Below are 25,132 nucleotides of genomic sequence, written 5' to 3' on the forward strand. Positions count from 1 at the left end.
CTCAGTAATAATTTGCAAAGACAGAGGACATCAAAGAACGGAAGCTCCCCCGCACCCCCAATCCCCGGCCCCACCCGCCACACACACACACAGCACTATGTGAGCTCTGGGAACAATTCTGGGAAAAGAGACAGGGACAGTGACCCTTGACTTGACTGAGGTTATGTTCTGCCAATTCTTAAAAACAATGGGGTTTTAGGCCAGGTACGGTGGCTCATGCCTATAATCCCAACACTTTGGGAGGCCAGGGCAGGTGGATCACGAGGTCAGGAGATCGAGACAATCCTGGCTAACATGGTGAAACCCCGTCTCTACAAAAATACAAAAAATTAGCCGGGCGTGGTGGTGGGCGCCTGTAATCCCAGCTACTGGGGAGGCTGAGGCAGGAGAATCGCTTGAACCTGGCAGGTGGAGGTTGCAGTGAGTCAAGATCGCGCCACTGCACTCTAGCCTGGGCGACAGAGTGAGACTCTGTCTCAATAATAATAATAATAATAATAATAATAATAATAATCATGGGGTTTTGAAACGAAATTTTGTTGAGTTAAAGAGTATCAATTCCAGCCTAGGCAACATGGCAAAACCCTGTCTCTACAAAAATGCAAAATTAGCTGGGCATGGTGGTGAGTGTCTGTAGTCCCAGCTACTTGGGAGGCTGAGGCGGGAGGACGGATTGAGCCCGGCAGGCGGGGTTGCAGTGAGCTGAGATTGCACCATTGCGCTCCAGTCTGGAAGACCCTGTCGCCAGAAAAAAAAAAAAGAATATCAATTTACATTTATGGCATACCACGTAAGAATATCAATTTACATTTATGGTATACCACGTAAGTTGTGGATATAAGATTTATGTTTGCTGCACTGGAAGCTAATACAATGAATAAGAGTGACATCCCTTGACAAACTATTTAATAGCTTGGTGGGGTGGGGCTGGAAGAAGCGATGTGCTTGTGGTTCAGAGTTTCTTACAATTCCAGTAACTCCAAGCTAAAGAGCATGTGTAGAGTGCAAGTCACTCCAGTGTACACAACTGCTTGCTAATTCTAATTTAAGGCCAGACATGGTGGCTCAAGCCTATAATCCCAGCACTTTGGGAGTCTGAGGTAAGCGGATCACTTGAGGTCAGGAGTTCAAGACTAGCCTGGCCAAGAACCCCATATATACAAAAAAAAAAAATTGGACCAGGCGCGGTGGCTTAAGCCTGTAATCCCAGCACTTTGGGAGGCCGAGGCGGGCAGATCACGAGGTCATGAGATCGAGACCACCCTGGCTAACACGGTGAAACCCCATCTCTACTAAAAATACAAAAAATGAGCCAGGTGTGGTGGCGGGCGCCTGTAGTCCCAGCTGCTCGGGAGGTTGAGGCAGGAGGATGGTGTGAACCCAGGAGGCAGAACTTGCAGTGAGCAGAGATGGCGCCACTGCACTCCAGCCTGGGCAACAGTGTGAGACTCCGTCTCAAAAAAAAAAAAAAAAATTAGCCAGGTGTCGTGGTGCACACCTGTAATCCCAGCTACTAGGGAGGCTGAGGCAGAAGAATTGCTTGAAACCAGAGAGCAGAGGTTGCAGTGAGCCAAGATCCAAGATCGCACCACTGCACTCCAACCTGGGCGGCAGATGAGACTCCATCTCTTAAAAAAAAATATATATATATATAGCCGGGCACGGTGGCTCAAGCCTGTAATCCCAGCACTTTGGGAGGCTGAGACGGGCGGATCACAAGGTCAGGAGATCGAGACCATCCTGGCTAACACGGTGAAACCCCGTCTCTACTAAAAAATACAAAAAACTAGCCGGGCGAGGTGGCGGGCGCCTGTGGTCCCAGCTACTCCGGAGGCTGAGGCAGGAGAATGGTGTAAACCCGGGAGGCGGAGCTTGCAGTGAGCTGAGATCCGGCCACTGCACTCCAGCCTGGGCGACAGAGCCAGACTCAGTCTCACAAAAAAAAAAAAAAAAAAAAAAAATCTAATTTAAGGCATTTTGAAATAGGGCAAAGAAGTAGCATTGCCAGGTTTAGCAAATTAATTGCTTCATGCAATATTTGCAATATTGAGGACATACTTATACAAAAAATTATTCATTGTTCATTTGAAATTCAAACTTAATTGAGAGTCCTGACTCCAAGCCCACCAAGTTGAGGAGGGGAAACCATGACAGCTAATCTGAAGCTTTTATTCTGCAAATCGTTTAAAATCCTATGCAACAAATATTTCCAAAAGGAAATTTACCTGCATACGTATTTACTTAAAATACTTACAAGTACGAACACTTCTGGCTGGGCGCGGTGGCTCACACCTGTAATCCCAGCATTTTGGGAGCCCGAGGCAGGCAGATTACCTGAGGTCAGGGGTTGGAGATCAGCCTGGCAACATGACGAAACCCCATCTCTATTAAAAGTACAAAAATTAGCCAGGCATGATGGTGGGCACCTGTAATCCCAGCTACTCGGGAGGCTGAGGCAGGAGAATCGCTTGAACCCGGGAGGTGGAGATTGCAGTGAGCCGAGATCGCACCACTGCACTCCAGCCTGGGTGACAAGAGCGAGACTCCATCCCCCCAAAAAAAAAAAAAAAAGTGTGACCACTTCCACTTGTCCCTAAATGGCAGGACACATCCCATTATCACTTTTCCATCTGCAGAACACCTGGCCTTGTATAATTGTTGAATGCTATTCCCGAAAGTCTGTCATTCTGTGTGTATGTATTTATTAGAGACAGGGTCTCACTCTGTCACCCAGGCAGGAGTGCAGTGGCACGATCATAGCTCACTGCAGCCTCGAACTAGTGATCCTCCCTCTTCAGCCTCCTGAGTAGTAGTATGACAGGTGCATGCCAACACACCTGGCTATTTTAAAACTTTTTGGAGAGATGGGGGTCTTGCACCATTGCCCAGTCTGGTCTAAAACTCCTGGCCTCATGTAATCTTCCCACCTCAGCCTTCTAAAGTGCCTGTTTTTTTTTTGAGACAGAGTCTCACTCTGTTGCCAGGCTGGAGTGCAATGGTGTGATCTCGGCTCATGGCAACCTCCGCCTCTCAGGTTCAAGCGATTTTCCTGCCTCAGCCTCCCAAGTAGCTGGGACTACAGGCACGTGCCACCACGCCCAGCTAATTTTTGTATTTTTAGTAGAGATGGGGTTTCACCATGTTGGCCAGGATGGTCTCGATCTCTTGACCTCGTGATCTGCCCACCTCAGCCTCCCAAAGTGCTGGATTACAGGTTTGAGCCACCGCGTCCAGCCAAAGGTCTGTTTTAAAAGTGCACATCCTTCTCCCTTCAGGTCACATTCCTATTTTGGCATAATCCCTCAGAGAAAGCACCATCTTGATCTGAGTCCCTAAAAGTGATTTTTCTGTTTACCTCTGATACTGCAAATAGTACATGGTCTCAGGTAAATTGTGTTTAAAAGCAAAAGGGAGATTTCAAGTGTTCTAGCAATAAAAGATTGTTTTAACAAGTTACATTTTGAAGTATTTTTTTTTTCAAACACAGAAAACATTTGCATAACATGAAAGTTGTTGAGGGAAATAAGGAATTGTGAAAACTCCTATAAATATCCATTCATCCTTTCAATAAATATTCATTCAATTTGTGCCTGGCCTTATGGATACAAAATGTGAGGAAAACATGAAGTGACAATGACAAGGGTCTTTTCTTTCCCATGTATTATTTATTAGTTCTTCATTATTTACGACACCAGTAAGTGACACTCTGGGCTTCGGTAACACCATTTCTGCAAGGTATCACTCATCCTTCGTTCGTTTTTTTACAGCTTTTGGATTTTGGTCAACAAGAAGCCAATCTGCACCCAAAAGACTGCCTTATGGAGGGAAAATACACCAAGGGTGAGTTCAGGTTGGCCGTAAACCTAGCAGAATTTTTGATGGCATTTTCAGACATGTCTATTAGTGATAATTTGCCAGAATTTAAAATCTGCCCTCCCTCCTTGCTCATCTCAGCCTCCCTCTCTTCTGTCTGACATCACTCCTTAAACATTTCCGCTTTCCTTTTTCTATATTCCTTCCATATATAGGAAGTTTTCAGTGAAAAATTGCTGGAGAAATTTAAACAAGTGATCTGACCTGTTTTGTTTGGATCTGATGTAAAACTAACCACTGCACTTTTCTTGTTCTTTTCTTTAACTTAAAATTAGGATATCCCAGTCTCTACTAAAAAATATAAAAATTAGCCGGGTTCGGTGGCATGTGCCTGTAGTCCCAGCTACTTGGGAGGCTGAGGCAGGAGAATGGCTTGAACTTTGGAGGTGGAGGTTGCAATGAGCGGAGATCTCGCCACTGCACTTTAGCCTGGGCAACACAGCAAGACACGATCTAAAAGAAAGAAAGGAAGGAAGGAAGGAAGGAGGGAGGGAAGGAAGGAAGGAATGAATTCAGGCAGAAAGCTTCTCAGAACTGTTGCATTTTTTTCCCCTCCATCTGTTTTGGAGTTTTTTTTTTTTTTTTTTTTTGAGACAGTTTTGCTCTTTTTCCCAGGCTGGAGTGCAGTGGTATGATCTTGGCTCACCACAACATCTGCCTCCTGGGTTCAAGCAATTCTCCTGCCTCAGCCTCCTGAGTAGCTGGGATTACAGGCATGTGCCACCATACCCGGCTAATTTGGTATTTTTAGTAGATACGGGGTTTCTCCATGTTGGTCAGGCTGGTCTTGAACTCCCGACCTCAGTTTTGGAAATTTTTCAAAGGACCCTGTTCTAAAGTTAGTGATGCAGGGAAACAGTCAGCTCCTCTTTGTTTGTAAATCAAAACCAAACCTTGAGAGGAGACTCTGCCGGTATGGGAGGAGGCATAGTTGTAAAGGCTGGGCCCTTATGTTGAGGAGTCGAAGAGGCAGAGCTATAGTGGACAAGAGTGAAGAGAGAAAAATGGCATTTGCTTCCCAATTGTCTACTCCTGGTGCCCCTTTGTGGATGTGCCTTCTCACTGCACAGCAGCAGACCACTACTTTGCAGAGTAAGTGCCAGCCAGCATGGATATCCAGTGTGAGAGAGACAAGTGATTAAACTCAAGCATCAGCAAGGATGAAGCTAAAATCAATCCTGGGTCTCAGCACTTCAGCTGGAAGGGATGGGCCTAAAAGCAGGTGCTTCTTGTAGGAAGTGCTTATGAGTCACTGCTGACTCATTGCAGGGGCAAGATTTTATGACCAAACAAGTGAAAAAGAAAATGTAACTGTTACTAATTGAAAGCATTGAAGTTATGGCTTGGGTTTAACTGCGGCTAGTAGATGCTCTTTGTTCCTTGGTTGTGGCCTCTTTGGAGACCTATGGTCTGCTTTGATGCTTTTATTCTACACATTGTGTGGGTACACAGTGGAAGCTACACCTTCATGGGGAGAGGGGGAGAGTTGGGGGTGGTTGTTTAAGTAGGTTTTGCTCAACGTCTGCAAAGTTGCCTTCAATTTGTTTGGTGACACTGCCTTTTTAATACTGAATGTAGAATGATATAACCTCACTCATCTTTGCTTTGGAGAATATTTGAAGAGTTCTTTTTATTGGTTTTTTTTTTTTTTTGGTTTTAAAGAAGTCTATTTTTGGTAGCTCATGATATCCTACTGTCGTTATAATGGATTCAAACAAGGTAAGCTACGTTGAGGCCACTGGCCATGGATTATAGGCATTGGCTTAAAATCGTCTTAACTAACCATTATGCTTGTGTAATTGCTCTGTTCAATCAACTCTGCTACCTGTGATGATACAGAATAAGAATGTGCTAAATCCAATTTTTAATTCAGCTAGTAGCCTAGCTTCCTTTGGAAATAGAAGCTAATGAAAATAACAGTTAAAAATAGTTCATTTCATTTCTGCTCACTTTGTGGTAAAAGTGAAAGTTACTGAATGGTAAATAAGAGGAAAAAATCTACATGATCAATAAGCTGTTGGCTCATCAGTTCTTACTTAAATTGTTGGTTGGTTGTAGATTAGTAAGGAACAGAAATTCCTAAGCCTGCTCTTTACAGGAACTTCAGTTACCTCATTATCTTGCTTTGACGTTTAACTGTTCACATGAGCAAACATGCTTCTATTTGGCCTATACAAGGGGTGATGTATGTGAGTCTTTTAAATATGATTTTTCATCTTTTGTATTGCACAGCTTTTTAGGCCTTCTCTATTGCAGGAGTTAAGAACAATAGGCATGTTGTGGAAAGAATACTATCGATGACTCGCTTCTGGAAACTTTTAGACTAACATATCCATTATTGTTATCAAATTGAACTTTTCCAGAAGTAATGTTTGGAGAAAACACCGTGTCCAATTATTGTCTTAGCTTCATAGCAGCTATTTAAGAGGTCAAGCTACTAGAGGTAGGTAATCTAATTGTTTTTATGATTTGTCAAGTAGAAAGCTGCTACCATTCCTGTCTTTACAGTTTAGAAAAATTAGTGTATTCCAGATATTAGATGCTAATCCGAGTCCAAGAATATTCCCTCCTAGAGTGCCTGCTTGCTTTACTACCTTAAAAATAATTTTGTGACTACAACAGAAAGAGAAAAGTCATCGTAATTCTAAGAAAGTAGCCTGATATCTCTTTTAGAAATTTATCTCTGCTCATAGCTTCTTGGATTAGGGTTTACTTTACATCCATGTTTTTTGTTTTTCATGAATTAATTCTAAAATAAAATTTTTCTTTTCTTTTTTTCTTTTTACAACCAACCAAACAACCAGCAGTGACTAAAAGAAAATTTGTATAAGAAAAGGATACATGGGAATGAGCAAGGGGTTCTTGAAATATCTATGCTTAAGTATATTTCATAACTAATGCTCAGTTTTAGACCCTTAACATTTCAGATGTTAATAACTTCTGCTAGATTGCCTTTTTCCTTGGGAAAAAAAAGTTAATGAAAATAATAATTAAAAAATGGTTCATTTCATTTCTGCTCACTTTGTGGTAAAGGAGAAAGGTACAGAATGATAAATAAGAGGAAAAAAATCTACGTGCGTATAAGCTGTTGGTTCATCAATTCTTAAAATTGTTGATTGTTGTAGATTAGTAAGGAACAGAAATTCCTAAGCCTGCTCTTTATGGGAACTTCAGGTACCTCATTATCTTGCCTTCAAAGTTAATCTAACTTCAGATCAATAACTTCTGGTGGCATGGTTAAGTTTTGAAACAATTCTCCTAGAATGTAATACAGTTCACCTGGTGATCTTGTTAACATGTAGATTCTGATTGTGTTGGCCTGGGATGGGTAGAGCTGCTTTAGTCTAACAAGCTCCCAGGGGCTGCTGCTGGTGCTTGCCGGTCAGAGAGTAGCAGCAAGAGGTCAAAAGTCACTGTTTGTTTAAACTGGGTAGTTCGTGCTTGTCTGGTGGTGGTGGGGTGATGTATATGTTAGGGTTGTTTGCATGTGAACTGGTTTGCATGCTTCTGAAAAGAAATGTCTTAATAAGTTAGGGTCTGATAAACTCGAGCATTCTCTACAAATGCTTTTTAAAAAGAAAGAAGCTTAGTGTTAGCAAACTAAGGTTTGCAAATGTTTTAGTTTTACAGACTGCAACCTTAATAAGTTCAATTTTGTAATGTAACTGATGAATTATATTAATAAACGAAACTAAACCAATTGATTTCTTTTTTTTTTTTGAAATGGAGTCTCACTGTGTTGCCCAGGCTGGAGTGCAGTGGCACAATTTCGGCTCACTGAAAGCTCTGCCTCCTGGGTTCACACCATTCTCCTGCCTCAGCCTCCCGAGTAGCTGGGACTACAGGTGCCTGCCACCATGCCCAGCTAATTTTTTGTATTTTTAATAGAGACAGGGTTTCACCGTGTTAGCCAGGATGGTTTCCATCTCCTGACCTCATGATCTGCCCGCCTCGGCCTCCCAAAGTGTTGAGATTAAAGGCATGAGCCACCTGCCTGGCCTTGATTTCTTATATGAGATAGATTCAACAGCATGTGTTTAGAATTTAGTGTAGTTTTTTTGTTGTTGTTGTTGAGACAGAGTCTCACTTAGTTGCCCAGACTGGAATGCCGTGACGTGATATCGGCTCACCACAACCTCTGCCTCCCAAGTTCAAGCGATTCTCCTGTCTCAGCCTCCCAAGTAGCTGGGATTACAGGGATGTGCCACCACACCCGGCTAATTTTTGTATTTTTTTAGTAGAGACGGGGTTTCACCATGTTGACCAGGCTGGTCTCAAACTCCTGACCTTGCGTGATCTAACCGCCTTGGCCTCCCAAACTGTTGGATTACAGGCGTGAGCTACCGCGCCCAGCCTGAGTGTAGCATTTTTAAGGTGAATTATCAGTGATAAGTGCTAATGATTAATAGATTATAAAATAGTAAACTTTAGTATAACTCAGTAAATGGTAAAGTGTAGCATACTATGTAGACAGAGATTGTTTTACAGTTTTGTATACTGACATACTAAATGCCAAGACTAGAAACCAACACTTAAATATCTCAATAAATATTTGTGTTTTAATGAATTAATCTCAGTTGATTCATTAACTGTCTTAAATGTTAGGAGGGGATTGCCTTCCTACATTTGGTTATTATTTCATCCAATAAAACTGAATTTCCATTCAAGATTGAATTTAAAATATGCCTTAAACTATAATGTAATGTACATAAACACATATATACCAAAGCCTAGTATACACTGATACATGTAGTCAGGAAGAGGAAATATATGGCATGTTGGAATCAAGTGATATATGTAGTTAATCAAAATTTGCTCATATTAGTTAATTAATTTAGTCTTAAGTGTTTATTCCTAAAAGAGAGAGAACACAGTAAGTTAATGGGAATATAATGATTTACATCTTTAAATATCTTCCCATTGTGTGGCTCTTCTTTCCCTAAAGTACAAGCAAACAGGGAACAAATAAATAAATAAATCCAATAGCTTCATTTTCTTTATTTTCTTTCTTTAGAGATGGGGTCTCACTCTGTTAGCCATGCTGGACTGCAGTGGTAAGATCATAGCTCACTGCAGCCTTTAGACTCCTGGGGTCAAGTGATCCTCCTGCCTCAGCCTCCCCAGTAGCTGGGACTACAGGTGCACACCACTATGCCCAACCAATTTTTTCATTTCTTTGTAGAGAAGGGGTCTTGTTATGTTACCCAGGCTGGTTTCAGTCTCCGGGCCTCAAGTGATCCTTCTGCCTTGGCCTCCCAAAGTGCTGGGATTACAGGTATGAGCCACATGCCTGACCAGGAATATACTTAAAAATAATAAAGTATAGTATCAACAGGAAATTGCAAGCAGTGCCTGTTTAAAAAAAAATACATAAACCAGTAATAGCCACTTTTCATTATGAAGTATTCTGTACCGTACATAATTGTATGTGCTCCACTTTTACACAAATGGCAACACAGTAGGTTTGTTTATACCAGCATCACCACAAACATGTGAGTAATGTGTTGCAATAAGACCTTAGGACAAAGACAGTATCAATAAGCAACAGGAATTTTTCAGCTCCTTACAGGACCACCATTGTATATTGGGCCCACTGTTGATTGAAACATTGTTATGCTGTGCATGACTGTGATAATTTGTTTTAATAGACATCATAGCAGATACATTTTGTTTTGGTAGAGTGAAATAACTACATAAAACTTCCTAACTTCTTGTACTTGTCATCTTTAAACATTCCTTTGGCCAGAATTGTATTATTACCTTCTGAAGAATGTATGATAGCTCTTTTTCAATCTAGGTTGGGCTTAGACTAAATTGTATTTCATTTTTAATTAGTGGATACTCCTTATCTATTAGAGATAGGTCAGCAGCCTATTTGCTAATTTATAACTGGCAGCTGGTTACATATATATATATTTTTGTTTGTCTTGTTTTAGTTTTTTAATTTTTTTGATAGGGAGTCTCACTCTGTGACCCAGGCTAGAGTGCAGTGGCATGATCTCAGCTCACTGTAACATCCACCTCCATGGTTCAAGCGACTCTCCTGCCTTCGCCTCCTGAGTACCTGGGACTATGGGTGAGCACCACCACGCACAGCTAATTTTTCTTTTTTTTTTTTTTAAGTAGAGACGGGTTTCACCACGTTGGCCAGGCTGGTTTCGAACTCCTGACCTCCAGTGATCTACCCGCCTTGGCCTCACAGAGTGCTGGGATTACAGTTGTGAGCCACTGTGCACGGCCCCAGTTTTTGTTTTTTTTGTTTTTTTTGTTTTTTTGAGACAGAGTCTTGCTCTGTCGCCCAGGCTGGAGTGCAGTGGCACGATCTCAGCTCACTGCAAGCTCTGCCTCCCGGGTTCACGCCACTCTCCTGCCTCAGCCTCCCGAGTAGCTAGGATTATAGGCGCCTGCTGCCACGCCTGGCTAATTTTTTGTATTTTTAGTAGAGACGGGGTTGCACTGTGTCAGCTAGGATGGTCTCGATCTCCTGACTTCGTGATCCACCCACCTCGGCCTCCCAAAGTGCTGGGTTTATAGGCGTGAGCCACCGCGCCCAGCCTATGCACGGCCACTTTTTACTATATTATATGGGGAAAAAATAAAGAAGTTTCGAGAAGGACTATTGTGGCAACAAGCTTTTCATGAATTGCAGTGTCTCCCAATGTGCCATTTGTTTTGGCTGAAAAAACTAGGCCCATGTTGAATGCAGATTTCCTCCTGTCTCTTATTCCTTCTTTGCTCTCAAGCCTGGCATGACTTCCAATGATTCAATCACATGAACGTGAGATTAATATATTATAGTTCCCTCAAATCCTATTTTACTTCCAAGAAATAAAAGAATTGTGGAAATGGGTAAAAAGTTGAGAGCATGGGTAAAAGGAATGTGGATTTTCCCATATCTCCTCAAGTTCTACCAATCTTCTATTTCTGAAGCATTGTCTACATTTGGCACAATTCTTTCGCGTCTCTCTTCGTTTCAAAAGTTGGCTGTGAAGGGTGTCCGGCACATCAAAGAATGGCCTCTAAGAAAGGGGTGAGCTTTGATTCCAGTCAGTCCTCTGTTCTGTGGTGGAAACTCCTGAGTCTGATAGAGTGAAGAGGGCAGATGGGATGTGGCTACAGTTTAATCTCCTCTACATATAACCCAATTAAAGATTCAGGTACAGATCTTCCCTATGAGTTAACTTATCGTGAATTACTTTACTTGGCTATCAAGTATCTAGCTATGGATTTGTGGAAGAGTAGGATTTCTGCATAGGAGGAAGATAGCACTTGAGGGAAACAATTGTCTTTAAGAAAGATGAAGTGCTTCAGGAGGAAGAGGGGACATACTTGGAGAGTTTAGTGGGAAGTTAGTGGTGGAAGGAGGCATGAAGCTAGGATGGGGGAGTGGAAGAGAAAATAGATTAATTTTGTTTATCATATTTGGCAACTTGTCTTGATTTTGATGGTTATGGTCAGAGGTGCCACTGAAAGCCATTGATGTGTACACCTATGCTTGGTATAGCATAGTTTCTTTAGGCACTGAAAGGTACAAGTTCAAAGGTACTAGAAGATTGGCTTTACAATTTCACTTGTATGATTTAAACCGTGAACCTGAATTGTGCAGTTGGATTTTGGAGATAGTATAAATGTCTTGGAACTAATTATTTATATCTGATTCATGGTTGATATTGGATGCTTTCTATCTAAGCAGTTATTATGAACTAGATATACATTCATCCTTTCACCAGACCACTGCCCTGTGAGGTCAATATTCACTCTATTTGCAGATGAAAAAAACGAAGCTTAGAAACAGGATCAGTGGGCCGGGGGCGGTGGCTCACGCCTGTAATCCCAGCACTATGGGAGGCCGTGGGCGGATCACCTGAGATTGGGAGTTTGAGACCAGCTTGACCAACATGGAGAAACCCTGTCTCTAGTAAAATACAAAATTAGCCAGGCGTGGTGGCACATGCCTGTAATCCCAGCTACTTAGGAGGCTGAGGCAGGAGAATCGCTTGAACCCTGGAGGTGGAGGTTGCCGAGATTGCACCATTGCACTCCAGCCTGGGCAAAACAAGAGAAAAAAACTCCATCTCAAAAAAAAAAAGAAAGAAACAGGATCAGTAACTTCCCAAAGGTTACACAGCTAGTAAGTGGCAGATTTACACTAAATTGACTGGGAGTGGTGGCTCACACCGGTAATCCCAGCACTTTGGGAGGCCAAGGTGGGTGGATCACTTGAGGTCAGCAGTTCGAGACCAGCCTGGCCAACATGGCGAAACTCCATCTCTACTAAAAATACACAAATTAGCTGGGCGTGGTGGTGCACACCTGTAGTCCTAGCTGTTTAGGTAGCCGAGGCAGGAGAATCACTTGAACCTGGGAGGCAGAGGTTGCAGTGAGCCAAGGTTGCGCCACCACATTCCAGCCTGGGCTACAGGGCAAGACTGTCTCTCAAAAAAAAAAAGAAAGAAAGAAAGAAAGAAAAAGCTTTATAGTAAGTCTAAGATTTTTCACAATAGATTTTTCCTCCCTAATCATTTGGCTATTTGTCTTTAACTCTTACAGAAAAGTTGGGTTATAGTCCTGGCTTTGATTACCCATCTCAGTGTCATTGATTGTGCCACCTAAATCTCTCTGGACCTCTTGTCTGGTTGGTTGAATGAGAGGGTTGGACTATGTGATCACCAGGGCCTTTCTAATCGTCAACTCCTAGAATATATATTTTGTGGATTCAGTCTTTGAGTCTAGTTCACTTACTCAGTTTCCTAAATACAATGCCTTCTATTTGGAGCAAATACGGTATACTTTTATTAGTAAGGATGTATCTATCACTTCCCTCTAATGTTAGCTGACTGTATGGGTTAAAATTGTAATCATTCATTGCATTTTTCGCCTATTAGTAAATATACATGCTCTCCATAGATGATCACGTCTGCCTCTCACAACAGCTTTATAAAACTCCCATTTTATGGAGGAGGAAGCTAAGGCTCAGACGGTTTTGATTCATCCAAGGTCAAATAGGTTGGGTGGCGGAACCAGAATTCCAGCCCCGTGTGTCTGGCAACAAAGCCTTTATATGTTTAAATAAACATTAATGAAGTCGTATATATTTTCTAATTCTAAGGATCATGGACATTGTTTTTCAACCACAGATTTTTTTCCTCCTTCTTAAATCATTAGCTCTTTGATTTTACTATCTGCTTACTTCCTGCCCACTTAACCAACCGACAGGGAGAAGGAGAGTGGGAAGAAGTTACTGTTTTTATGTTAAGTGCCTTTTCAGAGTCTAATTTACAACCAAGAACGGCAAAAGTACCCCTTGGCTTTGTGCCTCTGCGGCGCTCCGGGGATCTCCTTCCCCGTCCCTCTCCCTTTCCGAGAATCCGCGTTCCGTTGTTGAACTACGTTTCCCAGCGTGCCGCGCGGCCGAGAGAGTGGACTCCATCAGTCCTTCCTCTTTGCCTATCAGCTCGTCGTAGCATGATGATGCAAATGCGTCGGGCGCCTGTGAGTGACGACATTCTGGCTCGCGACCGCGGCAGCCGTCTTAGCCGCGGTAATAGGCGCAACGGCGGCGGAGGCTGCAGGGACGACGACGACGGCGGGGCGGGCGCTGTGCGCACAGGGGAGGGGTAGGCGGGCGGCGCCAGCGGCTTCAACTGCGGCAGCTACGGCTAGGGCGACGGAAGAATCCCCACCAGTCGGCGGTCGAGTTAGGCCTCAGCACCGCCGGGAGCTGTTCGTGCTGTCCTCTGCGGGAGATCTCCATAGAGACCGTGACATACACAGAGGCGGGGGTCCGCAGAGGCGGCGGGACCGGAGCCTCCTCGGCCTCTGCGGCCGCCACCCCCTTCCCCGCTGCCAGCACTCACCCTCTCTCCGCTCCTGCTCGCAACCTCGCGGTTCCTGGGGTGCTTGTGCCCACTGTGTGGACAGCTCGGGCGGACTTTTGGGCCGGGGCCGGGCGGCGGGGGGGGGCGCTCTAAGGCCTCCGCCTCTGCCTCTCCCGCCCCCTTACCCGCCCCGGAGCGGGAAGCGGCGGAGGCTCCGCCATGGCCTCGGGAGCCGGAGGAGTCGGAGGGGGCGGTGGCGGCAAGATCCGGACGCGGCGTTGCCACCAGGGGCCAATTAAGCCTTACCAGCAGGGGCGACAACAGCATCAGGTATGGGACCCCGACGCCGCGGTGGCCTGGCGGGTGGGGAAACTCGGCTGGAGGGGACGGGCGGTTCGAGGCCCCGGCGCCCCACGTGGAGCAGACAGGAGGGCCTGAGGAAAGGCCCGAGTGAGGCTTCGGGGGAGCTCAGGCCGTTGGGGGTGGCGACGGGAAGTGGGCTGAGACAGGCCCAGCCTTGCGGCGCACACGTGTGGTTTGGGCCGCCTTTCCCCCAACCCTCTGGGTCAGGGGTTTTCCCAGGCAGGCTCTGGGCGGGAAAAGAAATTGTAGGCCCAGGATGCGCGCGTTTCTTTCTTTTTTGGCGGGGATTTGGAGTTTGAGGGTATTACTCACGTCCTCTCGAGGGAGAAAGGAAAAGTTGTGGTTGATTGCCCTTGTTGTTTTCTGTTGTCCCTCCTTTAGTGTGTGTGGGGAGTGGGCTGCCCCGAGGAATCTTAACTCTGGGGCAGACGGGGAGTTGTGGGGGGCGCTGTTACATGGAAAGTGGAATAACTTAGTCTCAGCCTATGAATTAATTCTCGGTTTCCCCTGCCGGTGTTCCTCCTCGTCTTGAGAGCATTGGCTTAGGTTTTCTTAACCGGGTTATAGTTAACCGTGGCACTGGGGCATTTTGAAAGTCCCTCTCCACCCTTACGTCTTTTCTCTGCTGCGCGACTCCCCCCCCCCCACCCCCGCTTTTATTTTGGAGGCTGGAATTGGCCATTCTCCACAGTTGACCAGGACTCCAGCTCTGATCTCATACACAAAATATTTTAATATTATGAGGCGTATTCTAGAAGTTTAGTTACTTTTGACGCTCCAGGAATGTTGGTGATCTTATAGTTTAGCCAGTGTATGAATTCGTGGATGTTTAAAATTATAAAAAAAGATTATCGTAATTGTAAATGAGGTAGTTGATTCTGAGAAAATTCCATTTTTAAAATAATTGGTTGTTAGAAGGATTGAATAGGAAAATGTTAACTTATTTTAATAAAGCCACTTAAAAATTTATCAATGATACTGAGGTGGGAAGTGTGTGTTTTAAATTTGTTGAAAAACAAAAGTGTAGCAAAAGGATCTGATAACTTGTTGCCTACTGTTAAAGGTAGACTTCCTAGATTACTTTATTCTGGATGCTAATAAATATTACACACTTTCACATGGTTGATGTTGTTAAATTGTGTCATTATCAACAGATTTGTAAAAGTATGGGTCGGGCGCCTTGGCTCACGCCTGCAATCCCAGCACTTAAGGAGGCCAAGGCGGGGGGATCACGAGGTCAGGAGATGGAGACTATCTTGGCTAACACGGTGAAACCCCGTCTGTACTAAAAATATAAAAAAATTAGCCGGGCGTGGTGGCGGGCGCCTGTAGTCCCAGCTACTCGGGAGGCTGAGGCAGGAGAGTAGCGTGAACCCTGGAGGCGGAGCTTGCAGTGAGCCGAGATCGCGCCACTGCACTCCAGCCTGGGCGACAGAGCCAGACTCCGTCTGGGGCCGGGGGGGGGGGGGGGGGGGGGAAGGTAAAGATTTGAGGACTTTTTTTTTTAAGTTTTCTTAAATGTTTTTTATTTTGAGGGAAATGTTTGAGTAGTGAAAATCGTGGCTCAGGTATTTTAAGTCGTTCTCTACTGATGGTTAGGTTTGGCATTGTTATTACTTCTACCAATTTTCCCCGAGATATATATGTAAAGTACTTAGTTTTCAAATTTGTGAAGAACAGGGGTATTTGCAAGCAGATTTAAGATTAGAATTCAGGTCACAAGCCTGGCCATTTAACCTAATCCTTCTATAGAATGGAAGTTAGACATGCATGCTTTCTTTTCTCCTATGAATGCCTTTGAGTGCTTAGATTTTCTTGTATGACATGTATAGAAAAATGACGTGTTTTAAATATAGGTCATTGGATGGTCTGGATAGAGGTTAGAAGGGAATTAATATTTTCCAAATGTCTGAAGTTATCACAGCTTATTTTGAAATGTACTTAGATAAAATAAAAATCTAATTTTGGGGAGACGATGCCTTAACAGCATAATACCTATGATCCAAGGTGTCTTAGAGTTGATATGGCTTCAGGCTGTGTAGTTTCGTTTTAAATCTTGATAGTTTATCATTGCCCCTTATCTAAAATACTTTTGCTTCTTGCTCTGGCTATTTAATTAAAAAAGAAAACATATTTTAGCTTTTGAATTGGGAATTAAAGGTATTTAGGGGTTTCTTGATCAACACTGTAGGTGCTCTTTAATATTGGCAGAAACTACCACTACCCAAGAAAAGTATTCAGGTACATTCAAAAGAATACTCTATTTTATTATTATTTTTTTTAATCTTAAAAATAAGGGCTTTCTTTAGTCCTTATTGAGACTTTGGTGAACATAGGGTCTACTCACTTGCTGTCTACTATCCTAGACTGTGAACTGGATGTTTTGCAGCAGCTGCTGAGTCATCATGAAGCAAGCTTCATGACATGGCATGTTTTATACTCATGTTATTTGATTAAGTGTCCAAGGGTTTCTGAGCAAAAATTAAGCTTTTGGTAGTATAGCGGAAAGCTGAAGTAAGAAACAGTGAGAGGTCTGGTGCTCTTACTTGATGGATGTTTGCCAGTGCCTGTCAGGGCAACTTGCTAGTACGGTCACCCAGTACCTGTGACTTCTGCATGTGTTCATTTGACTTGTAATTTCCTGTTTTGACTTCTGGATTTAGCTCTCCTGGGAAATGCTATAAGTTTACCACTTTCCCTCTTAAGCTCTGATTTTTTTTTTTTTTGAGATGGAGTCTCGTTGTGTGGCCCAGGCTGGAGTGCAGTGGTGCAATCTTGGCTCACTGCAACCTCCGCCTCATGAGTTCACGCCATTCTCCTGCCTCAGCCTCCCAAGTAGTTGGGATTACAGGCATGCGCCACCACACCTGGCTAATTTTTGTATTTTTAGAGACCAGTTTTCGCCATGTTGGTGAAGCTGGTCTCAAACTCCTGACCTCAGGTGATCCGCCCACCTTAGCTTCCCAAAAGTGCTGGTATTACAGGCATGAGCCACTGTGCTGGGCCCAACTTCTGATCTTTAAAATGTCATCTTGCATGAAGTCGTGCAGACAAATTCATTGTCTTGCTCAGATAACTGAAGGGTAATAAGGGTAATAACTCTTATGAATTGTAGAAGCAAATATGAAGAACATCCCTGAATAATGCAAGCTGATCATTCTCACTTGCCTTCTCCCTTACCCCTTTACCTTTTTGCCCAGATGCATTTAGGAAATGGTGTCATTTTTCTTTTCTTTTCTCTTTTTTCGAGATGGAGTTTTGCATTTGTTGCCTGGGCTGGAGTGCAATGGCGCAATCTCGGCTCAGTGCAACCTCTGCCTCCCGGGTTTAAGCTATTCTCCTGCCTCAGCCTCCCGAGTAGCTGGCATTACAGGCATGCGCCACCACACACGGCTAATTTTATATGTTTTGTACAGATGGGGGTTTCTCCATGTTGGTCAGGCTGGTCTCTTGGCCTCCCAAAGTGCTGGGATTACAGGCGTGAGCTACCTTGCCTGGCCAGAAATGGTGTCATTTTTCTAGTTGGGAGTGAATAGGTCACTGAAAAGAATGTGGTTAGTTCCTGTCTTCCTTTCCCATTTCCTTTTTGTTCAGATCCTCAGGCACAGAAAGTCAGCTCTTTGGAGAGGTTAAGCTGCTTGCTTTTCTTAGTAGCCACTACAAAAAACTTGAGCCCATGGGCAAACCAGAACCTTGCCTCTGGCAGAACTTACTGCCACCTCCTGGTGAGAGGAAACCACTTATTTTTGCCCTTTTTGACCAGGGGAGGGGATGGGGGTGTATGGGGAGTGTGCTTCAGACATTTATCTTCTGGTTTAGAGCTAAGGGACTCCGCCTTTAATCCTACTTGATATGGTTTGTCTTACAAGTCAGTTCCTGCATTTAGCACCTCCCCCTGCCCCACCCCCCAGACGGAGTCTTGCTCTGTTGCCCAGGCTGGAGTGCAGTGGCGCAATCTTGACTCACTGCAACCTCTGCCTCTCGGGTTCAAGCAATTCTCCTGCCTCAGCTCTTGAGTAGCTGGGATTACAGGCGCAGGCCACCATGCTTGGCTAATTTTTAGTAGAGACAGGGTTTCACCATGTCCAGGCTGGTCTTGAACTTCTGACCTCCTGATCCACCTGCCTTGGATTCCCAAAGTGCTGGGATTACAGGTGTGAGCCACTGTGCCCAGCCTAATTTTTTGTATTTTTAGTAGAGGCTGGGTTTCACCAAGTTGGCCAGGCTGGTCTCGAACTTCTGACCACGTGATCTGGCCTCCTCCGCCTCTCAAAGTGCTGGGATTACAAGCATGAGCCACTGTGCCCAGCGCATTTAGTTTAGGTTTGTTTTTTGTTTGTTTGTTTGTTTGTTTGTTTTTTGAGACAGTGTTTCGCTCTTGTTGCCCAGGCTGGAGTGCAATGGCACCATCTCGGCTCACTGTAACCTCCGCCTCCTGGGTTCAAGCAACTCTCCTGCTTCAGCCTCCTGAGTAGCTGGAATTACAGGCATGCACCACCACGCCCGGCTAATTTTGTATTTTTAGTAGAGATGGAATTTCTCCATGTTGGTCAGCCTGGTCTTGAACTCCTGACCTCAAGTGATCCACCTGCCTTGGCCTCACACAGTGCTGGGATTACAGGCATGAGCCACTGCTTGGCTATTTTTAAAAAGGGGAAGGAAACCTCTTTATCAGTAGCTTAGATCAGGGTTCAGTAAACTTTTTCTGAAAGGGACACAGATAGTAAATTTTAGGCTCTGCTGTGGTAAATTGTCCTTTGTTTTGTTTTTAACAATCCTTTAGCAAATGTAAAAACCATTCTTAGCTTCTATGAAAAAGGCCAAGGTCTGAATTTGGCCCAGCCCACAGATCATGGTTTGCTATACCATGGTTTATATGATAATATAGTTTTTATTTGTTTTGGTAGCTTCTTTGTGATACTTCATCCCAAATAAGTATGTCCTGCCTGGTGTCTGATAGCTGGAGTGTCCTCAGATTTGAAAAGGAGGGATATTTAGAGGTTGAATATTTAAATCATTCCAGAAGTCACCAAGTTCTTGACTTTTATTTTGTCCTTATTTGCTTTATCCTAGATGCTTAATCAGTGGGAATAGAAGTGGAAACATTGATAGGATTGGATAGTTGATAGGATAGTTGTTAGGAAAAAATTGTAGTGTGGTGGAGTCAACCTGAGTTTGGATCCCTGTTCTACCTGGACTTGGACGAGTTAATTTATTCATCTGTAAAGTGAAAATTGTTGTGGAGGTTAAATGGGACAAGTGGAGCTTTTAGAACAGGACCTGGCATATGTATATAAGTAAGGAGTTGTTTAAAATTGAGTCCTTACTATATATATGCAATTGAGATTTGAAATTAAATAGAACTGTTTGATTTAGGGTCTTTTTTTTTTTTTTGGGAGACTAGAGTTTTATTTATTGAAATTAGCCTCCTGATTTAGGGTCTTCACATTGTCTCTGAATTTTCCTGCTTCTTATCAGAGGTTTTTTTCCTTTAGGTGACTAAATTCAATAGTTGCATATATTAAATAGTTTAATACAAAGTAGGTCTTTTGCTTGTGATGAGAGGTTTCATGTGGTATTATATTAATTACTTAATTTTTCTAATAAGTGACAAAAAAGCCCACTTGCTGTATCCATTTTCTGGGAAATCCCTGACAAGGCAGGTATCTTAGTTTGAAATAAAATAAAAACTGTGGTCTGATGTCACTAATTAAAACTGTTTTCTTTTTCTTTTTGAGACAGAATCTAGCTCTGTCACCCAGGCTGGAGTGCTGTGGTGTGATCTTGGCTCACTGCAGTCTCCGCCTCCCAGGCTCAAGGGATTCTCCTGCTTCAGCCTCCTGAGTAGCTGGGATTACAGACGTGTGCCACCACGGCTGGCTGTTTTTGTAGTTTTAGTAGACATGGGGTTTCACCATGTTGGTATGGTGGTCTCAAACTTCTGACCTCAAGTGATCTGCCCTCCTCAGCTTCCCAAAGTGCTGGAATTACAGGCATGAGCCACCTCGCCTGGCCAAAATCATTTTCCTTAGGCACAGAGTATTATTGCAAAGATTGTAATTGTCTTGTATTTTTTTCTTTTTTTGAGACAGAGTCTCATCCTGTCACCCAGGCTGAAGTGCAGTGGTGCAATCTTGGCTCATTGCAACCTCCGCCTCCCAAAGTGTTGGGATTACGGGCATGAGCCACAGTGCTGGGCTAGCTTGTATTTTCTCTTTTTTGTTTTTTAGACAGTCTCTCTCCATCTCCCACGCTGGAGTGCAGTGGCACGATCTCCACTCACTGTAAGCTCTGCCTCCTGGGTTCACGCCATTCTCCTGCCTCAGCTTCCCAAGTAGCTGGGACTACAGGCGCCCACCACCACGCCCAGCTAATATTTTGTATTTTTAATAGAGATGGGGTTTCACCATGTTAGTCAGGATGGTCTGGATCTCCTGACCTCGTGATCCACCCACTGCGGCCTCCCAAGGTGCTGGGATTACAGGCATGAGCCACCGTGCCCGGCCCTGCTATCTTGTATTTAAAAAAAAAGAAAAAATTATTTGTAGCTATTTAGCTTATCTTCATGGTTGCAATATATTTTTAAAAGATTCTTCTGTGTTGGGAAGCCTGGTTTCAAGTCTTGCTGTCACATACAATTTGCTGTCAGAAACGGGATGATAGGGTGCCTTTTCTAACTATAGATATTTCAGTTTGCTTGAGTTTGCTTATCTTTTTCATAGTGTGATTTAAGAAATAAACTCTTACTCCCAATTTTCAAACATGTTACATGAGAAAAAGTGTGATGGTATCTTGTAGGTAACTTTTAGTGAGTTTAACTACTGTGAGCTTTTCTTTTTTTTTTTTCTTTTTTTTTTAAGACAGTCTCACTCTGTTCCCCAAGCTGGAGTGCAATGGCGCGATCTTGGCTCACTGCACCCTCTGCCGCCGGGGTTCAAGTGATTCTCCTGCCTCAGGCTCCCAGCTAATTTTTGTATTTTTTCGGTAGAGACAGGGTTTCGCCATGTTCCCCAGGCTGGTCTCCAACTCCTGGATTGAAGCAGTCCCCTCATCTCGGCCTCCAAAGCGCTGAGATTACAGGCGTGAGCCACTGTGCCTGGACCTGAATCAAGTTTCAATAATCTGAATTTAACATCCAAATCTAAGACATTATTGGTTGTATTTTATAAGCCTATGCCATTCAGCAGCAAAGTTTACCCTATCCAATCAGTCCTAGTCCTCTAGCCATTTAAAATATTTTTCTAGCTAAAGAATTAAAAACCTACTCCGTGGGAGAATAATATTCCAGAACCTTAAAACTGATGATGGACTGTATTTGATATTTATAGTTAAAGATCCAGTGAAATTATTTGAGAAAGGAGATTTTATAATCTAAATACTGCTATGGATAATGTGAAGAAAAGGGAGTTGAACAGACCTGAAGTCAAGAAAACTAATAGGAAGAAAAGAGCTTTGTATATGAAGAAGGAAGGATATATAGGAATGACAAGGAGTTGGCCATATTGAAAAGATACCTCTGGTTATTCATGTGAAAAGGTTTATAAGAATGTCCTTAATTACAAATGAGTTCTGAGTTAGTGTTGTAGAGTAGCCTTCCCCCACCCCAGCTGCCTTTCGTTAATCCTTTTCTTTCTTTCTTTTCTTTTCTTTTCTTTTCTTTTCTTTTCTTTTCTTTTCTTTTCTTTTCTTTTCTTTTCTTTTCTTTTCTTTTCTTTTCTTTCTTTTTTTTTTGAGATAGAGTCTCACTCAGACGCCCAGGCTGAAGTGCAGTGATGTGATCTTGGCTCACTGCAACCTCTGCCTCCTGGGTTCAAGCAATTCTCCCTCCCTCAGTCTCTCAAGTAGCTGGGATTACAGGTGCCCGCCACCACGCCTGGCTAATTATTTTTTTTTTTTTTTTTTTTTTTTTTTGAGACGGAGTCTCGCTCTGTAGCCCAGGCTGGAGTGCAGTGGCCGGATCTCAGCTCACTGCAAGCTCCGCCTCCCGGGTTCACGCCATTTTCCGGCCTCAGCCTCCCGAGTAGCTGGGACTACAGGCGCTGCCACCTCGCCCGGCTATTTTTTGTATTTCTTAGTAGAGACGGGGTTTCACCGTGTTAGCCAGGATGGTCTCGATCTCCTGACCTCGTGATCCGCCCATCTCGGCCTCCCAAAGTGCTGGGATTACAGGCTTGAGCCACCGCGCCCGGCCGCCTGGCTAATTTTTGTATTTTTTAGTGGAGACAGGGTTTGGCCATGTTGGCCAGGCTTGTCTTGAACTCCTGACCTCAGGTGGTCTGTCCGCCTCAGCCTCCCAAAGTGCTGGGATTACAGGCATGAGCCACTGTGCCCAGCTCATTAATCCTTCAACTCAGGTTAAATACAATTTGAAAAGCTAATGTAGTCATAGTTCCTTATACATTGAATGTTCTTGATGTATATGTAGTGTTGAATTCTAATCCCCAGATTGGATTTTTAATTAGTCTAAATCTCAGTGGCATTTTTGACATGTTTTGCCAAATGAAGAACCATTCTTTCTTGGAAAGAGAATACCCAGTGGATTTAGCCAGTTCACATTCTAAAATTCACTCCTTTAATCCTTGAACTTAAGTTTATTATTTATGAAGTGTAGACTTTGCTTTAGGGCCACAGAGAGTATTTTTTAAGATTTTATTTTATTTTATTTTATTTTATTTTGAGACAGTCTTGCTCTGTAGCCCAGGCTGGAGTACAGGGCCACGATCTTGGCTCAATGTAACCTCCGTCTCCCAGGTTCAAGCGATTCTCCTGCCTCAGCCTCCTGAGTAGCTGGGATTACAGGCGCACACCAGCCACCCAGCTAATTTTTGTAGTTTTAGTAGAAATGGTATTTCACCATGTTGGTCAGGCTGGTCTCAAGCTCCTGACTTCAAGTGATCTGCCTGCCTTGGCCTCCTAAAGTGCTGGGATTACAGATGTAAGCTACCGCACCTGGCTGTTTTTTAAGATTTATTTATTTATTTACTTATTTTTTATTTTGAGACAGAGTCTCACTTTGTGGTCCAGGCTGAAGTGCAGTGGCACGATCTCGGCTCACTGCAACCTCCGCCTCCCGGGTTCACACCATTCTCCTGCCTCAGCCTCCCAAGTAGCTGGGACTACAGGCACCTGCCACCACGCCTGGCTAATTTTTTTTTTTGTATTTATAGTAGAGACGGGGTTTCACTATGTTAGCCAGGATGGTCTTGATCTCCTGACCTCGTGATCCACCCACCTCAGCCTCCCGAAGTGCTGGGATTACAGGCGTAAGCCACCACGCCTGGCCTTTTTTTAAGATTTTAATGCCATTTTTTGTTGATTTTTGTAAGTCCTTCATTAATTTTGCTTCCTTAGCTACTGTTATGTTTCTCTTTCTTTAATTGACTTTGTGGTATTTATACTTCCAGAGGATGCTTCAGTTTCTCTTTGTTTTTTAGATAGCTTCACAAGTTGTGTTTTAGGGGAAAGGATATTAATGTGGCAACAAAAAAGATAATTGCCACGTATAAAACTGTTATACCAAGTAAATGTATTTCTTACCTTTGAATTCTAGAATTGTTAGTGTTCTTTTAAGAAACTTACCTCAGAAAATGTACTTTTGACCGAGTGCAGTGGCTCATGCCTATAATCCCAGCACTTTGGGAGGCCGAGGCGGGCGGATCGCCTGAGGTAAGGAGTTCGAGACCAGTCTGGCCAACATGGTGACACTCTGTCTCTACTAAAAATACAAAAATTAGCCAAGCGTGGTGGCAGGTGCCTGTAATCCCAGCTACTCAGGAGGCTGAGGCAAGAGAATTGCATGAACCCGAGAGGCAGAGGTTAGAGGGAGCCAAGATCACACCTTTTCTCTCCAGCCTGGGTGACAGAGCAAGACTCCATCTCAAAAAAAAAAAGAAAGAAAGAAAAAAAACAGACCTTCAGGCCCAGGCTGGATTTGAACTCCTAGGCTTAAGTGATTCTCACACCTGAGCCTCCGAAGTAGCTTGCCCCAGAATAGTCACATATGGTAATAAGGTGTTGGTTAAGCAGTGCAGCTGTAGAGAAATTAAACCCATGCACCAGTGATTCTATTCACTGTGTCGACCTGGTGCCTGCTCCCACAGAACTGATGCTATAGTGGAGTCCATGGACAGACTGTAATCACCATCCTCTTTGACAAACTGCTCTCATGTAGGAATTGCAGGGCACCATTGGTACAGATAAGGGAGTGACTGTCCCAAGATTTGGAAGGTCAGAGAAAGTTTTCTGCAGGAAAACTTACATCAAGCAGTTATGCTTACTCCTGGAGCCTCTGAAAGAAGACAGGACATTGAAGTGGTAAAGTGAGACTTGACTTACTGTGGACCTTTACTCGGCGTACTTCAGTTTCTCCCTTGGATTTTTTTGGTTTTACTATTTTGTTTTTAAATCTTAATATTTATTTTTTTGTTTTGGTTTTTTTTTGAGACGGAGTCTCTGTTGCCCAGGCTGGAGTGCAGTGGCACAATCTCAGCTCTCTGCAAGCTCCACCTCCTGGGTTCACGCCATTCTCCTGCCTCAGCCTCGCGAGCAGCTGGGACTACAGGCGCCCACCACCATGCCCGGATAATTTTTTATATTTTTAGTAGAGATGGGGTTTCACCGTGTCAGCCAGGATGGTCTCGATCTCCTGACCTCATGATACACCCACCTTGGCCTCCCAAAGTGCTGGGATTACAGGGGTGAGCCACCACGCCCGGCCCCCCTTAACTCTTGATAGTCTCCTATACTGTGCATAAGATTTCTTTTCCCTAGTAGTTTTTTAAAAATTTCTAATGTCTGGTAGTTGGCTGTGTGTCATAAACACAGATTCTGTGTAAATCTTTAACAGTGGAAATAAAATCAACTCGAAGGTAAGCTTTTATGTTAACCTCTCATTGATTTTTCAGAGTTGATATTTAAAAGATGTTTATAAATATGTGTTTGGTAGACAATCAGATAATCATTAAAATAGGGTGGTCTTTTAGGTAAGATTCTGTTGTAGTTAAGCTTACAATCGTGGTTATATTTACCAAGGCCTTAATTAGAATAACAAGTCACTGAGTTTTTGATGGTTTTAGTAC

General features: G+C 43.6%; 1 protein-coding gene across 5 annotated transcripts in view; it reads left to right on the forward strand.

The window, feature by feature from the left end:
- Positions 1-25,132, forward strand: part of LOC105482493 (nucleoporin 153) — a 109,441-nt gene that overhangs the window by 2,822 nt on the left and 81,487 nt on the right. For 2 of the 5 annotated variants that reach the window (XM_011742629.2, XM_011742627.2), the window contains exon 2: positions 3,768-3,840. Coding sequence is in view for 4 of the 5 variants with exons in the window: in XM_011742627.2 (XP_011740929.1) it covers positions 3,768-3,840 (73 nt within the window). In the remaining variant the exon portion in view is untranslated. Of the gene's footprint in view, positions 1-3,767; positions 3,841-13,377; positions 14,022-25,132 lie in introns of those variants that run through there. The other 3 variants (XM_011742631.3, XM_011742628.3, XM_011742626.3) reach the window with 2 other exon arrangements.

The sequence above is a fragment of the Macaca nemestrina genome, chromosome 5 (genome assembly GCF_043159975.1).
Source record: "Macaca nemestrina isolate mMacNem1 chromosome 5, mMacNem.hap1, whole genome shotgun sequence".
Lineage (NCBI taxonomy): Eukaryota > Metazoa > Chordata > Mammalia > Primates > Cercopithecidae > Macaca > Macaca nemestrina.